The sequence below is a fragment of the Microtus pennsylvanicus genome, chromosome 2, assembly GCF_037038515.1.
Source record: "Microtus pennsylvanicus isolate mMicPen1 chromosome 2, mMicPen1.hap1, whole genome shotgun sequence".
Taxonomy (NCBI): domain Eukaryota; kingdom Metazoa; phylum Chordata; class Mammalia; order Rodentia; family Cricetidae; genus Microtus; species Microtus pennsylvanicus.
The window spans coordinates 5,928,907-5,943,424 of NC_134580.1; the positions used below are offsets into that span (position 1 = coordinate 5,928,907).

General features: G+C 42.5%; 1 protein-coding gene across 1 annotated transcript in view; it reads right to left on the minus strand.

The window, feature by feature from the left end:
- Positions 1 to 2,827: 2,827 nt before the first annotated feature.
- The window catches only part of LOC142843028 (histone acetyltransferase p300), a 62,737-nt gene continuing 51,046 nt past the window's right edge, over positions 2,828 to 14,518 (minus strand). The window contains exons 23-31 of the mRNA XM_075959802.1: positions 14,156 to 14,223; positions 12,291 to 12,441; positions 12,032 to 12,178; positions 11,626 to 11,739; positions 10,477 to 10,642; positions 9,483 to 9,647; positions 7,475 to 7,636; positions 5,565 to 5,846; positions 2,828 to 5,170 (exon numbers count right to left, since the gene is read on the minus strand). Coding sequence (XP_075815917.1) covers positions 2,975 to 5,170; positions 5,565 to 5,846; positions 7,475 to 7,636; positions 9,483 to 9,647; positions 10,477 to 10,642; positions 11,626 to 11,739; positions 12,032 to 12,178; positions 12,291 to 12,441; positions 14,156 to 14,223 — 3,451 coding nt within the window. The 3' untranslated portion in view covers positions 2,828 to 2,974. The remainder of the gene's footprint in view (positions 5,171 to 5,564; positions 5,847 to 7,474; positions 7,637 to 9,482; positions 9,648 to 10,476; positions 10,643 to 11,625; positions 11,740 to 12,031; positions 12,179 to 12,290; positions 12,442 to 14,155; positions 14,224 to 14,518) is intronic.

Sequence of the window (14,518 nt, forward strand, 5' to 3'; positions counted from 1 at the left end):
TATAAGAAAAATTAGAAGGGCTGAAAATATGTCTAAATAGATAAATGCATTTTCAGAACAAGTCAGATGACTTGAGTTTGATCTTTGTAACCCCAAAAGTTGTTCTCTGACCTCCAGATGTACAGTGTGGCATGTATGTGACTGAATGCTATCCACATGCACACATACATATGTACACAATATGTATGTACATACATACATACAAAAGTTAATAGCTGAAATGTAGCTCAGTTGGTAGGAGTGCTTACCCAGCCTTGGGTCTGACTATGGTGGCACAAACCTCTGAACTTGACAGGAAGATGCTAGAGGATGAGATGGATCAGGGCTAGCCACAGACAACAAATTCAAGGCCAACCTGGGTTACAAGAGACCCTGTCTAAAAATATCATCATCAACAACAGAAAGAATTGGGCTTAGTTTGAGATGCCTGTGACACGGTAGAGCGAAGACAGGAAGGGAGCTAGGACAGAGAACCCAGTTCTGGACAGGGAAGTCTTGTAGCTTGGAACATTTTCCCATCAGGTTTGAATGAGTCAGAAAATCCATCATCTTTTTGTTGTGTTGTCTGTGTGTGAGGGGGCGTTGTTGTTTTTTTTTCTCAAGACAGGGCTCTGTAAACCAGCCTGGCCTTGAACTCACAAGAGATCCACCTGCTTCTGCCTCCTGAGTGCTGTGATTAAAGGTGTGTGCCCCCATCACTGTACAACCAACCATTCTCTTTTAGTATCTTTTGAATCTTAATGCATATCATCCCCCACTGCATGGAACCAGAAGCTCAAGCTTTCCAGGTTCATAGTTGGGAAGACAAACTGGGTCCCGCATGACAGACGCCCTTACCCAAGATTAATTAGGAATTCAGTTGAGCCATCTTAATCTGCCCTGAGACATGTAATATGCCCTGCTCAGTAAACCTGTCTCAGCCTGCAGCCAAAGTATGAGTTTGAGCTGGCCCCTTACACAGAGTCTGTTTTTTCTCTAAGACTTCTCTCTGGACCTTTGACCTGTCATTTTTTCCTGGATCATTTAAAAAGTAACACAAATAATGACTTGTCTCATGTAGGACATAAATCCTTTGAGCTCTGGACAGGATAGTGCATCTGTTAAAGAGGGCCCGGGATTGATTCCCCGCATTGTAGTGTTCCTCAAAGATGAAAACATTCTATCCTGCAGGAGTTATATTGGTCTGGACTCCAAATCCCAGCATGCCAGGCCCTGACCCCTCCCACAGGGTATTTAAGTGAGCTCCCAGAGGAGAAACTAGTGGTCTCTCAGAGTTTAAGAGCACTCCCCAGTAATCACATGGTGGCTCACTGCTTTCTGTAATGAGATCTGGTGCCCTATTCTGGTGTGCAGGTATACATGCAGATAGAACACTGTATACATAATAATTAAATCTTAAAAAAAAAAGTTTGCCACAAATGGCTGCTTTTGAAGGGGGAACATGAGATGGGGTAAGAAACAGGGACTTTATCTCCTGACCTTTGAAAAAACTTGTCAAAATTTAGCTATTACATATAAGTTTGTAGGCATGCCAATCTTTCCTTTTACCTCTTGACCCTAATCAGTCTTGCTAATTAGCTAAAAGGTTCAAACAGCTTCAGTTTCTATTATGCTGAGACCCATGAAACTTTTTAATTCTGATACAGAGCCTCAGATAGCCTAGACTGTCCACCAATTTGTTGCAAAACTAAAAATTACTTTCAGCTTTTGATCTTTCTGTCTCTACCCTCTGAGGACTGGGTTTGCAGGCCCATGAGCACTGGGGTGCTGGCTGGGGACTGATTAGCTCATACTAGGCAATCAGTCTACCAGCTTCATCTCCAGTCCTGACCTGGTGTTCGCTAATACTAAGATGAGCCTTAAAGAAGTGAAACAAGCCAAGGTAGGTGTCTGTCTCACACAGTTTATTTAACAATAGGTAATAAGAAATCAAATTTAACAGTCTATACAGTGATCCAAAGTTTATATTTATAAGTAATCAACTTTAATTGCATGATTTACAACAGTTGAGGGTTTTGCTTTCTATTTTCAAGTTTTAGAGAAAATGTATGTGTGGGGGCAGAGTAAGGAAGAAAGCAAGCGAAGAAACCTCGGACATTTCCCTGTTAAAATCACCCCACTGGAGTCGTTTCTTACCCTCTTTTTAAATTTTTTCCTTTGTTAGATGTAAAAATAACAAAAAAAAAATCTCTCAAGAAACAGAACCACAATATTATAATACATCAATTTGGCAGCTGCCCCTGTATATTTTGAAAAAAAGTCATTTTTCTCTACATGTACAAATTATCTTAATACTTGAAGTTTTACGCTCAGACTTATGGAATAGAAAATCTTCCGGAGCACAAAAGTTGACTTGAGGGGTGGAAGGAGGGTTTTTTTTTTTCTTAAATGTTTTTAAAAGAATGAACATCTTTGCACCCAGAGAAAAAAATTGGTATTTTAATATATTTATATATATTTTATATATATATATATATAATGTAATTTTAAGTAACATTAACCCCTTTTGTCCTCTGGTTTTAGAAATGTTCTTTTTTTTTTTTTTAAATTCTTCCATAAAGTGAGGAAAATAGGGAAAAATGTCAACCATCTGCACCAGTAAATAATAACTATTAATATTACATATTTTCATTAATTTAAAAAAAATAATAAAACCTATTGGAGGTGCAAGGCAGGAGCATATGGTTGGCTTCAGGCCTCAGTCGCCTCCCAGTGCACACTTGAACCACACACACAAGGGGAGAAAAACGGCTGGATTGACCAGCCATAACAAAAATATATTCTTTGTAATCTATCATCCCTCAGGCTCATCTGGCATGTTTGCTTAAACCACACACGGCTACTGCACAGTTTTTACATGTTCCAAGGAAAATTGTCTTTTAGGCTAAGAAAGATTCAAAAAAATTGTTTTCAGTACAAAAAGTCTTGTTAAGAGAAAATAATTTTTTTGCTCCCAAAATACTACAAGGTGTCTCTAGTGTATGTCTAGTGTACTCTGTGAGAGGTTTGAATTCAAGTCTGCATTATCGGTGCTCAGTCCCAGGTCCGTGGCGCTTGCACCGTGGAGGTTTGCCATGCCTGGATTGGTAGCGAGCTGTGAAAGCATTGAATTCTGGTCTGGGCTGGCAAAATGCCCTTGTTCCATGGGGTTGGCAGCCTGGGCAGCTACCAGCCCAGGATGTGGGGAACTGGTCTGTGGAGAAACATGGTGTGGAGAGGGCTGAGGCTGCATCCTCGGAGATGGGCTGGAATGGGGGGGCTGAGACTGTGGTCGCGGAGAAGGGACAGGCTGGGGAGAACGCACTTGATTGGAGAGAGAATTAGGGATCTGCTGACCTTGCAGGTGTGGGGACTGTGCCTGATTTGGGAGCATATGCTGCTGTGGACTCATTGGGTTGGGCTGAGCAGGAGATCCCATCTGTTGCTGAAGAAGTCTCTGCTGATACGCCTGCAGACTGGCTCCTGCCTCTGCCCCCAAAGCCTGGGGAAGCTGGCCCATCTGTCCTATATTCCCTTGCTGCATCTGTTGCATGTGATGCTGCATTCGCTGCTGCTGTTGCTGCTGTTGCTGCTGAGGTGGGTAGCCAATTCCTTGGGACTGCTGGAACTGGTTGTGGTTGGCCATTCCAGGGCCAATTCCGGGCCCTGCTCCCTGCTGTTGCATCATCTGACGTCTTAAGATGTCTCGGAACTGTGAAGGCATGGTGTTGTGATTCATGTTCATTTGCTGAGCTTGAGGACTCATTCCTCCCATGGGTGGCTGGAGCTGCTGCTGGGGCTGCTGCTGAGGCAAGCCAGCTCTCTGGACACCTACCTGCATAGGATTCATACTCTGCAAGGCTGGGTTGGAGTGAACACCTTGCTGACCAGGCATGGTAGGTGGTTGCAGTCCTGGCTGTCCCTGAGGCATGCCAGGCTGTCCAGGGAGAGGTTGTGAATTAGAGTTGGCATACTTGGCAGCCCGCTGCTTGATAAATGCAGCCAACAGTTGGGGACTGGAGTGAAGGATACTAAGCACCTGTTGCTGCTGTAAGGGAGAACTGGGAGACCTGAGAGTCCGCAAAAGGTTTTGTAAGGCTTGTTGAGACACAGTGCCTGGTTTGAGAGGGCTCACACCTACTTGCCCCAATCCTGGCTGTTGAGGCATGTTCAACGGCTGACCATGCTGGGCCACTGACATCATTGCAGGCCTCGGCATCCCTGAAGGCATCTGCTGTGGCTGAGAAATTCCTCCTTGGGCCCAAGGTGACTGCTGTTGCATTCCTGTGGGACCCATTCCTGGATCCAAATGCCCACCAGGACCTCTGGCCATAGGAGGCGGGTTCATACCCATAGGAGTCATGGGCGTCATCTGGGGCATCTGGTGCTGGATCGGCCTTTGGAAAATTTGTACATGAGCCATCTGTCGTTGTGTCTCTGCTGCCCTCTGAATCTGCATTGCCATTTCTACTGCTGCAGGTGGAGGTCCTGGAAGGGGGGGTTGGGCAGTCTGAGGTGGGGTTGGTGGGGTCACCTGGCCTGCTGCCTTACCCTGGGACACAGGGCCAGTAGTTTGAGTCCTGGGCAAGTAGGGTGGCATGTTGTTGGGAGGCGTGGGCTGAGGTTGAGAAGTAGGTTGGGGCTGGGGTGTCTGTGGGGTGGCTGGCTGTTGGCCAGTAGGGGTGGTTGGAGTAGCAGGAGTTGGGGACGGCAGACCCTGCTGCTGCCCCGCCACACCAGTCCGTTGCATGCTGGCCATCCTCCTGCGGAGCATCTGAGCCTGCTGGAGCCGGTGCTGCAGCTGTTGCTGCCGGAGCTTTTGCTTGATGTTGAGGCAGAATGGCACCGGACATTTGTTCTCCTGGCAGTGCTTGGCATGGTAGCAGCAGAGGGCAATAAGCTGTTTGCAGATGGGGCATCCACCATTGGTTTTCCGTTTGCAGCCTTTGGTGTGCTGCACGACCCTCTTCATCTTCTGGCAGGAAGGCAGAGAACAGTTGGCATTGCGGCACTGGCATGCATGTACCAGAGACTGTATGCAGCGTTGGATGCTCAGGCGGCGAGAATCTCCTGGGCTCTGTGTGGCTGCTGCTTGCTGGTTGTTGCTCTCATCATCCAAGCCAAGACCTAGTTTCTCCATTTTGTGGTCATGATTTTTAGTGTTATAACAGGTGATACACAGGTCATAATCCTGGAAGAGAAAACAAGATGAAGGTCAACTCTGCAAGACTGAAATAATTCGAAATCATTATATATATTTTGCTTCAGCTAGAAAAGCTCCTTTTATAAAAAGATAAAATCACTGGGTGGTGGCAGCACACGCCTTTAATCCCAACACTTGGGAGGCAGTTCTCTGTGAGTTAGAGGCCAGCCTGGTCTACAAGAGCTAGTTCCAGGACAGGCTCCAACGCTACAGAGAAATTCTGTCTCAGAAAACCAAAAAAGGTAAAATCATTCTCTTCAGCTCTGTCACTTCCCACAAGAGCACGTGTTTGTTTGTTTTTTTAAACCACGTGTCTATATCACAACTCAGACAATGGGGACCAATGTGTCCTGTCCTGTCCTTCCCACAAAATAGCACCTACCTCACACACAGTGCAATGCCAGCGAGTCTCCACATGGTGCTTGCACTCGTTGCAGGTGTAGACAAATCGATCTTGACTCTGTGTATGGAGTTCCACCAGCATGCACATGGTAGACCACTGGGCTCTTCGGAGTGAAGAGAATTCCAGGTGTTTATCCCTTGCTAGAGTGAGGAATGCATCTCTACCATCCATCAAGTCACAAGGGATGAGAGGGTCAGGATCAACAATGGGAGGCAGAGAGTTGGGTGCAGGACAAGCGATGAGGCGGATTACAAAGAAGACCTGCCAAGAGACAAGCTCATTGTGACTCTGGAACTACAATACCACTGCAGCAAAAAGGCACCAGAGAGGGCCATAACAGAAGAGTGGGTTCAGGGGTTAAATGACAGTCATACTTCCCCTATCCCTGTTCACTGAGACTTGAGTATAGTAAAGAACCTAAAACTCAAGCCAGACGGTGAAGGCACATACCTTTACTCCCAGCACTCAGGAGGCAGAGGCAGGTGGATCTGAGTTTAGAGGTCAGCTTGGTCTACAAAGAGTTACAGGATAGCCTGGACTGTTACACAGAGAAACCATATCTCAAAATACAAACAAAAACCAAACCAAAAGAACCCTTAAAGCTAATATTCTGTTACTTCATTTCAGTATTATCTTCAAAATAGGAACAGTCAGCCGGGCGATGGTGGCGCACGCCTTTAATCCCAGCACTCGGGAGGCAGAGGCAGGCGGATCTCTGTGAGTTCGAGACCAGCCTGGTCTACAGAGCTAGTTCCAGGACAGGCTCCAAAGCCACAGAGAAACCCTGTCTCGAAAAACAAAAAAAAAATAGGAACAGTCTAGGGCTGGGTGTGGTTGACACAGATAGACCTTTAATCCCAGCACTCTGAAGTCAGAATCAGGTGCTTTCTATGAGTTTGACACATATCTGGTCTACAAAATTAGAACAAAATTAAAGGCTAGGCTCACAACCAAAAATAACAAACCAAACCAAACAACAGACTAGCTCAAGGACAGCACACATACAGTGAATAGTATACCTTAAGATGGGGTCTGTGGTTTAACCTGAATCTAACTACAGAAAAGCATCAACTCAAATCTTAATGGAGATATTCTGCAAGACCCTGCCCTGAACTAACTAACAAAAACGCCCATGGCATGAAAAAAGGCCGAGACCACTGCGAAGACGTGGCAACTCAACACAATTAAGATCAATTTGGACGTTTTTCTTAGAAGGTACTTGCTAAAGTACAGAGAACAAATAAAAAGAAAATGGCACAGAAAGTCTACAAAGCTTTTTAAGTAACCAATTTAAAATATTTATGTGCATCAGTACTTTGCCTGAATGTATGTCAGATGAATCACTGGTGTGCCTTATATCCAGGGTCAGAAGGTTGAGGCCATGCCTCAACCTCTACTATAGGCTAGTTCTGGAGAGACTGAAAAGTCTGTATAAGTTAGCATAAAGACCTACACTATACTACAACAGGCATTTTTGCTTCTGCTATCCCATTGCAAAGGCCAAGTCATGAACTTGTAATATACACCCATAGCCTGAGATTCTAGCTTCTAAGATTAGACAGTGTACGTCAAATCAATTACCATTAGTTTAGCTTTCTCAGATAGTACTTTACCCTCAAAATTGGTTCAGGCTATTGGTAGTATATTCTGACAGTGGCATCCACTAGAATGCAGTGGCATGGCTGAAGGGATGGATATCACTCAAGCAGTTAAAACATTTTCTGTTTTACAACCAAAGTCTATACACATACTCTTTTCATCCCAGTCACCCCTCAAGCCATTTCTGCCCTCCTCATTTTCAGCAACCTAGAGTTCTCATTACAGTGTCAGTTGGGGTGGGCACTCGCCTGCCACACACACACACCTTTACCCTGAAGGCTGACTCTCACCTCTTTATGCTTTTCCATGGTGGCATACAGTTTCTGAGACAGGTCATTAGACACATTGGGCATACCAGGTTTCTTCTTATTGCCCCTACTCAGGCTGCTTTTGTTTTTGCTGGTTTTCTTGTTATTCTTCTTCTTAGCATTTTTGCTGTCTCCTTTTGTTACCTGTAAGGCAGCACAAAGAACAAATGAAAATATGAGGTTGCTGGGATGGATCTGGAAATAAGACTGAAGGTATAATAGACTTTCCTTTCAAATAGGATATTACACTCTTAGCTAATACTTTTATTTCTCTAGAAGCTTATCGTCCACTCCTTTTTAATCGGGTTCTTTTTAACTCACAAGCTACTTGATGCTTAAATATTCTTTTATTTATTTAGCTGTATGAGTACTTATGTCACGTGTGTGCGTAGGCACTTTCAGAGGCTCTTTGAATCCAAAACTGGAGTTTAAGACAGTTATGAGCTTCCTGGGTTCGATGCAAGGAACAGAACAGAACTGGGATCCTCTGTAAGAGCATCAAGTGCTCTTGAACAGAGTCACTTCTCCCAATTACCTCCTTCCTAGTAAAAACCCCAAGCTCCATTAAAGAAATGAAAACTTGTAAACTTTATCTAGAAAACTCCTATTTTGATGGCCAGTATTGACACATGCCCTTAATCCCAGGACTTGGGAGGCAGAGGCAGGCAGTTCTGAGTTTAGTGAACCATGAAAGCCATGAAGCATGGAAGAGGGAATCAGCAAGCAGGCTTTGGTTTCCCCTTTCACCCACAATCTATCAATGAAATGAACCAAAGGTTAAAGCATTTTGGAGAGTGGGACAGTGATGTCGTGGTCTTTTAATACTAGCACTTGGGGGGGGGGGCAAAATCTGGTAGACTGAAAGAAATTAAAAAAGGAAACAGATTTGTGTCATGAAGTTCAGCTCAGTCTTAAACTGACCCTTCCTGTCTCTACCTCCCAAATACTGAGATTACTGCCGTGCTTGGCTTAAGAGTCTTTTGTTTTGATTTTTGATGCTAGAGACTGAACTTTATCTAGGGCCCTTGCATGTATCTGTGTTTATGTGTGGGGACCACAGCATACAGGTGTGGAGGTAAGAGCAATATATGGGAGCCAGATCTCTGTTTCTGTTTCAACCATGTGGGTCCAAGGAGTGAACTCAGGGCTAAGTGGCTAAAGGCCTTTACTCAGAGCCATCTTACCTGTCCAAGCATTTTTTTGGACATGGTTTTGATACGTAGAACTCAGAAATATCTTTCTGTCTCTGCCTCTTGAATGTAAAAAAGTTGTGTATCACCACGCCAGTCAGCCCTGACTTAAGTTAAAACCCAGAACACTGTGTAAGTGATCAATAACTGAAGAAGGTACTAAGCCAGGTTCTACAAACAGACAAGTTAAATGAGAATCTTATACTTTAAAAGGTTTCTTTAAAAAAAAAAAAAAAAGCAGGGAAAGGCTGTGTTGATACAATATCTCAGTGACAAAGAACCTGCTTAGTAGCAACATGGTAGCCTGGATGTGATCCTTAGCACTTCTAGAAAAATACAACAGAGAGGATATGCAGTCTACAAAGCTTATACCAGTCATAATTTGGCCAGTAAAAGTATTTTTGCTATATACTTTTTCAGGAGCTTCAGCGCCCAGGATACTACTAGTTAGAATTACAATGACCCTTTGTTCTAAGATAGGGTCAACTATTTATTCAGCCAAGGTAGGCCTTGAACTATGCTGCCAAGGCCGACTTTGCATTCCCTGAGAGCTGAGAGTAAGATGTGTGCAGAAAACTAAGTTGAAAGTATAAACCCCTAGACAGGCAGTAGTAGCACATGCCTTTCATCACAACACTCTAGAGGCAGGGAAGTCTCCTGAGTTCAAGGCCAGCAAGGTCTACAAAGGACAGCCAGGGCTACTTGCTTACAGGGTCTTGAACACAAACAAAAACAGTGTAAACTCCTTTCTGTATTATCAGATTATCAAGGTAGACACTGCAGAGAGAAAAGGCCCTTACATCAGTACTCTCATTGCTGGTGTTCTCTTCCCTTTTTCTCTCTTCCTCTTCCTGTTCAAGTTCTTTAATGCTTTCTTCCAGAACATTGGGCCAGAAATCACCTTCAAAATAGGGTAACTCTTTTGCACTTGTTAATCGATCTTCAGTAGCTTGTTTTAAAATATCCTGTTTAAAACAAAAACAAAAAACCCAAGTAATTACAATCAGGAATTTCTAAGCTTTTTGTTTTTTCTTTCTTATAAATTATTCATTACATATATACAGTGTTCTGTTTACACGTATGCTTGTACACTAGAAGAGGAAACCAGACCTCATTTTAGATGGTTGCTAGCCACCATGTGGTTGCTGGAAATTGAACTCAGGACCTCTGGAAGAACAGCTTTCATTGTACGACAAAAATGGCAAAGTTCTCTAGGGAACATGCCAGACAAACAATGAGAACGCGTTTTAAATTATACCAATATACTTCCTTCTTTGAGACAGGGTCTCACTATGTACCAGTGGCTGGCCTGGACCCCATTATGTAGAACAGACTGGCCTCAGAACTCACAGAGATCCACCTACTTCAGTCTCTTAAGTGCTAGGATTAAGGGCGTGCATCACCATGCTGGGTTCTTTGCTTTTTTTTTCCCCCAGTTCTTTTAGAGACAAGGTGTCATTACATAGTCCAGGATGGCTGGAATTCCCTACATAGATGAGCCTGGCACATGCCTTTAATCCCAGCACTCGGGAGGCAGAGAAAGGCAGATCTCTGTGAGTTCGAGCCTAGCCTGGTCTACAAGAGTTGGTTTCATGACAGGCTCCAAAGTTACATAGAAATCCTATCTCAAAGGAAAAAAAAAAGGAGATATACACACACACACACACTTCAATGAAATAAAAATAAATTAATAAATTAGCATACTTATAGCAATCACATGTTATAAGTCAGAACAGAAGACTTGTCAGAGAGGACAGAAAATAGCAAGAATATTATTTCCAAGTTCAAACTGACCTTATAGTCGTGGACAATACGTTCTGATACAGCCTTGTCAAGCATCTTTTTGTACCATTCCTGTAGGCGCTTTGGCTTTGGGATCTTCTGATCAGGAGGGTGACAATGGAAGATATAGTCGTCCCCTTCACTTGGTGGACATGCCCAAATATGCCCTGTTGTATATCTAAAAACATGAAGATATGGAATATCATGATAAATGATATCAAGAAGATATCATTTGTGCTAGAGAAAGTTATAAGTAGTCAAAGCCATAGGTGCATACCACTGCACACAAGCAGTGATACATTTTAAACCACAGGGTGAAACACAGACAGAAATGCTTATTTTCTCAAGAAGACCAAAGCCCAGATCCAAATTCTTAGGCCAGAAGTAGGTCTAAACTATGCACTAACAGTTCATGTACTACCTACTTGTTTTGAAAGGCCAAGGAGTGCTGTGAATTTCATTTAAAAAGGCTGACTTAGTTCTTGATCCTAAAATCTGTACTTTAAGATCAAAAGACAACTATATTGCAAAGGAATAGGAACCCATCATAACAGAAATTACATGCAAGGTAAACTGCTAGGAGTAATCTCCTATGAGTAAGATGGTAGTCTCTAGAATATATGTACCTTCAGATCTTAACTTATGAATGAACTTGAACTTCCAAGCTCCAAGCCTCCCTCCCATGTGCTAAAACTGTAAGTGCAAACCATCACATTCAACTTGTTTCCAATCTTTACACCGAAGTACAAAAGGATCAGGGGAAATGTTCATTTTCATAAGTAATGAACAGCTTTTTCCCCCACAATTTTATTTATGTACATTGGTGTGAGAGTGTCAGATCTTCTAGAACTGTTGTGAGTTACTACATGGGTGCTGAAAAATGAACCCAAGTCCTCTGGAAGAGCAGCCAATGCTCTTAAACTGTTGAGCCAGCTCTCAAGTCAATATCAATAACTTTTAATGCAAACTGTAAACACAATGGTTTGACTCAACAGAATGGAACTAAAGGATTAGTGAAGTAGGAAACAGGTAACATCAGATTCATATCAGAGATCTAACAAGTCATGGCTTCACTATATCACAACAAACATGAGAAAGCCAAATACATACTTACACATTTCCACATTATTTTTAAAAGATAGTAATTATTAATATGCTTACCCCAATTTCTTGACATATTCTAAATATCCAATTAGAATTTCATGATAGACTGCGGTCCTCAAGCATTTAGGACGGAAGAAATGAACACTATCGAGGTAAGATATGTATACTCTCCTATATCAAAAACAGGGAGAGAAAAATCTCTATCACTTATTAAGTTATTATTTACATGGCTAAAAACATCTACTTCCTTTCCTGTGCTGACTTTTATAAATTATCATAGGAAAATTAGAGATTGTGGCTCTGTGGGGACCAGACTTGGCAATGGCTTCCATGTAATTTTTACCTGGTACATGCTATACATATCAAGTTTCATTCAGTGTGCTTTTGTATTAGTTATAGTATGAACCCAATCTCCCTGCCATTCCCTGCCCAACAAAAAGAGAGGTCAAAAAGTCAGTCCTACCTTTGGTTGGGTGGGGGGCAGTCAGAGCCATACTCTTGAACATGCATGCCAAAGAAACATAAGTCAACACCATCGATTTCTTCAAAGGCAAAAAGGGCCTTAGTTCGGTATGGAAAAGATTCTGCCATCTCTCCACTATCTACAAACCTACACATATCAGATAAAGAAAACCACAAATTATTCAGGTGGAAATTATCGACAGTAACTGAGAATGCACAACTGTAGCTCTTCAAGAGTAGAAATAAAAATTATTAAACACCTTGCTTTCATGCCTGGTTTCACCTCTACAGTTTTGTCAGAAGCATGAACAACCCTAACAGTGACCTCTCCTGATTCAGGATGATTTTGTCGCCTTAGGAAGTCATTCACTCGATTCTCCAGAAAGGTACCAAGTCTGGTAGGCGGCAATCCTAGGAATATAAAAGTTAAAAGTTACCAAGGTGTAGCCTTGGGCTCAATTCCAAGTATTAAAGATTAGAAAGAAAGTTACCATGGTTTAAATTTTTACTGTCAATTTTGAGGTGCATGTACAAACCTGAAGCATTGATTTGTTTTTCTAGACAGGATTCATTTTTGTAGCCCTAACTGTCCTGGACTCACTCTGTAGACCAGGCTGGACTCGAACTCAGATTATCTGCCTGCCTCTGCCTCAGGAGTGTGGGGTTAAAGGCATGTACCACCACTACATAGACTGTATTTGATTTTTTTTTAATATTTATTTATTTTTATTATGTATACAATATTCTATCTGTGTATATGCCTGGAGGCCAGAAGAGGGCGTCAGACCTCTTTACAGATGGTTGTGAGGCACCATGTGGTTGCTGGGAATTGAACTCAGGACCTTTGGAAGAGCAGGCAATGCTCTTAACCCCTGAGCCATCTCTCCAGCCCTGTATTTGATTTTTAATACAGTAAGGTAACTCTGATATCCCATCCCTCGGCACACAGGCTTATATAGCAAATTACCTCTACAGTGCCAAAGGGGGGAAACCGAATACTCCTGCGACAATAACTCTAGTCAATCACTTTACACTTGGCCCACATTGTGACATGTGCCAGGACAAGAATAAATACAGGGGAAGGGCGGAGGGTGATTATTAACCAAAGTCCCTTCTAAAGGGTTTTTGTACTTCAAAACAGGGTTTCTCTATGTAACAGCCCAGGGTGTCCTAGAACTTGCTCTATAGACCAGGCTGGCCTCGAACTCAAAGAGATCTGCCTGCCTCTGTCTCCCAGTGCTGGGATTAAAGGTGCTGGGCCACCACCGCCTCATTGAAAGGTTCATTTTTATACTTCGTTATGCTATAATGTGATTTTGGCTTAAAAAAAATATTTTTCTTTTTTGAAAGAGGGTCTCACTACTTAGCCAAGATTTGCCTCAAACTCAGAGATCCGCTTGCTTCTAGAATACAGGTATTAACAAATATGTGCTGTAACACTTGGAACATTTAAAACTAATTCATTTTGACTGGTTTCAATTTCACTAGTATTTAGGCAGCTGGAATTAAAGGCATGAACCACCACCACTTGGCTATATAATTTTTTTAAACCAGGGTTTACCTCAAATAATAATACTTGGGGCTGGAGTTGTAGCAGGAGGGGGCTGTATCCCACTACCCGGCTAGCTTACTCCAGAAATAACCACACAGAAATTGTATTGATTTAATTATTGCCTGGCCCATGAGATCTAGCCTCTTTTTGGCCTACTCTCACATCCTGATCTAACCCATTTTTGTTAATCTGTCACCACGAGGTGGTGGCTTACTGGAAAAGATTTAGCATATTTGACTTGGCAACTTTATGGTGGCTCTCTGTGTGTCTTTTTTCTCCCAGCATTTAGTTTCATTTTCGCAACTATCTAAGTTCTGCCCTATCAAAAGGCAAAGGCAGTTTCTTTATTTAACCAGTAAAAATAACGCAAATACAAAAGGACCTCCTACACCAGGCTGGAGATATGGCTCAGCAGTTAAGAGCCCTGGCTGCTCTTCCAGAAGAACCGGGTTCAATACCTAGCACCCACACAGCAGCTAACAACTGTCTGTTAACTCCAGTTCCAAGGGATGTGACACCTGCACACAAAAGCACATAAAATAAAATTAAATAATTTAAAGTAATAATACTTACTTTTAGCAGAAAACTTGTTTTCTTTCCTAGCACGTGCAGTTTTCTTTAAACAGCCATCACAGACAAACCTAAAATGTAAAGTAGAAAATTACTTATATAACATAAAATTCAAGTACCATGCAACAAAAATCTATCAGTAAGCTTAAAACAACAACAAGAACAAAAGCAACACCACCAACGTGCCACAAAAAATTCCTATACATAACAGTTAATGTAACCAGTATACAAACTGGGTTTTTTCTAGAAAGCAGGCTTTGCGTTCTAGTGGACAGAAGAGTTTATCTCAACTGGGAACGGGAGACAGGAAGACCAGGAGCAGCTCCTGGCCAGCCTGGGCTACAATGAAACAATCTCAAAAAAACC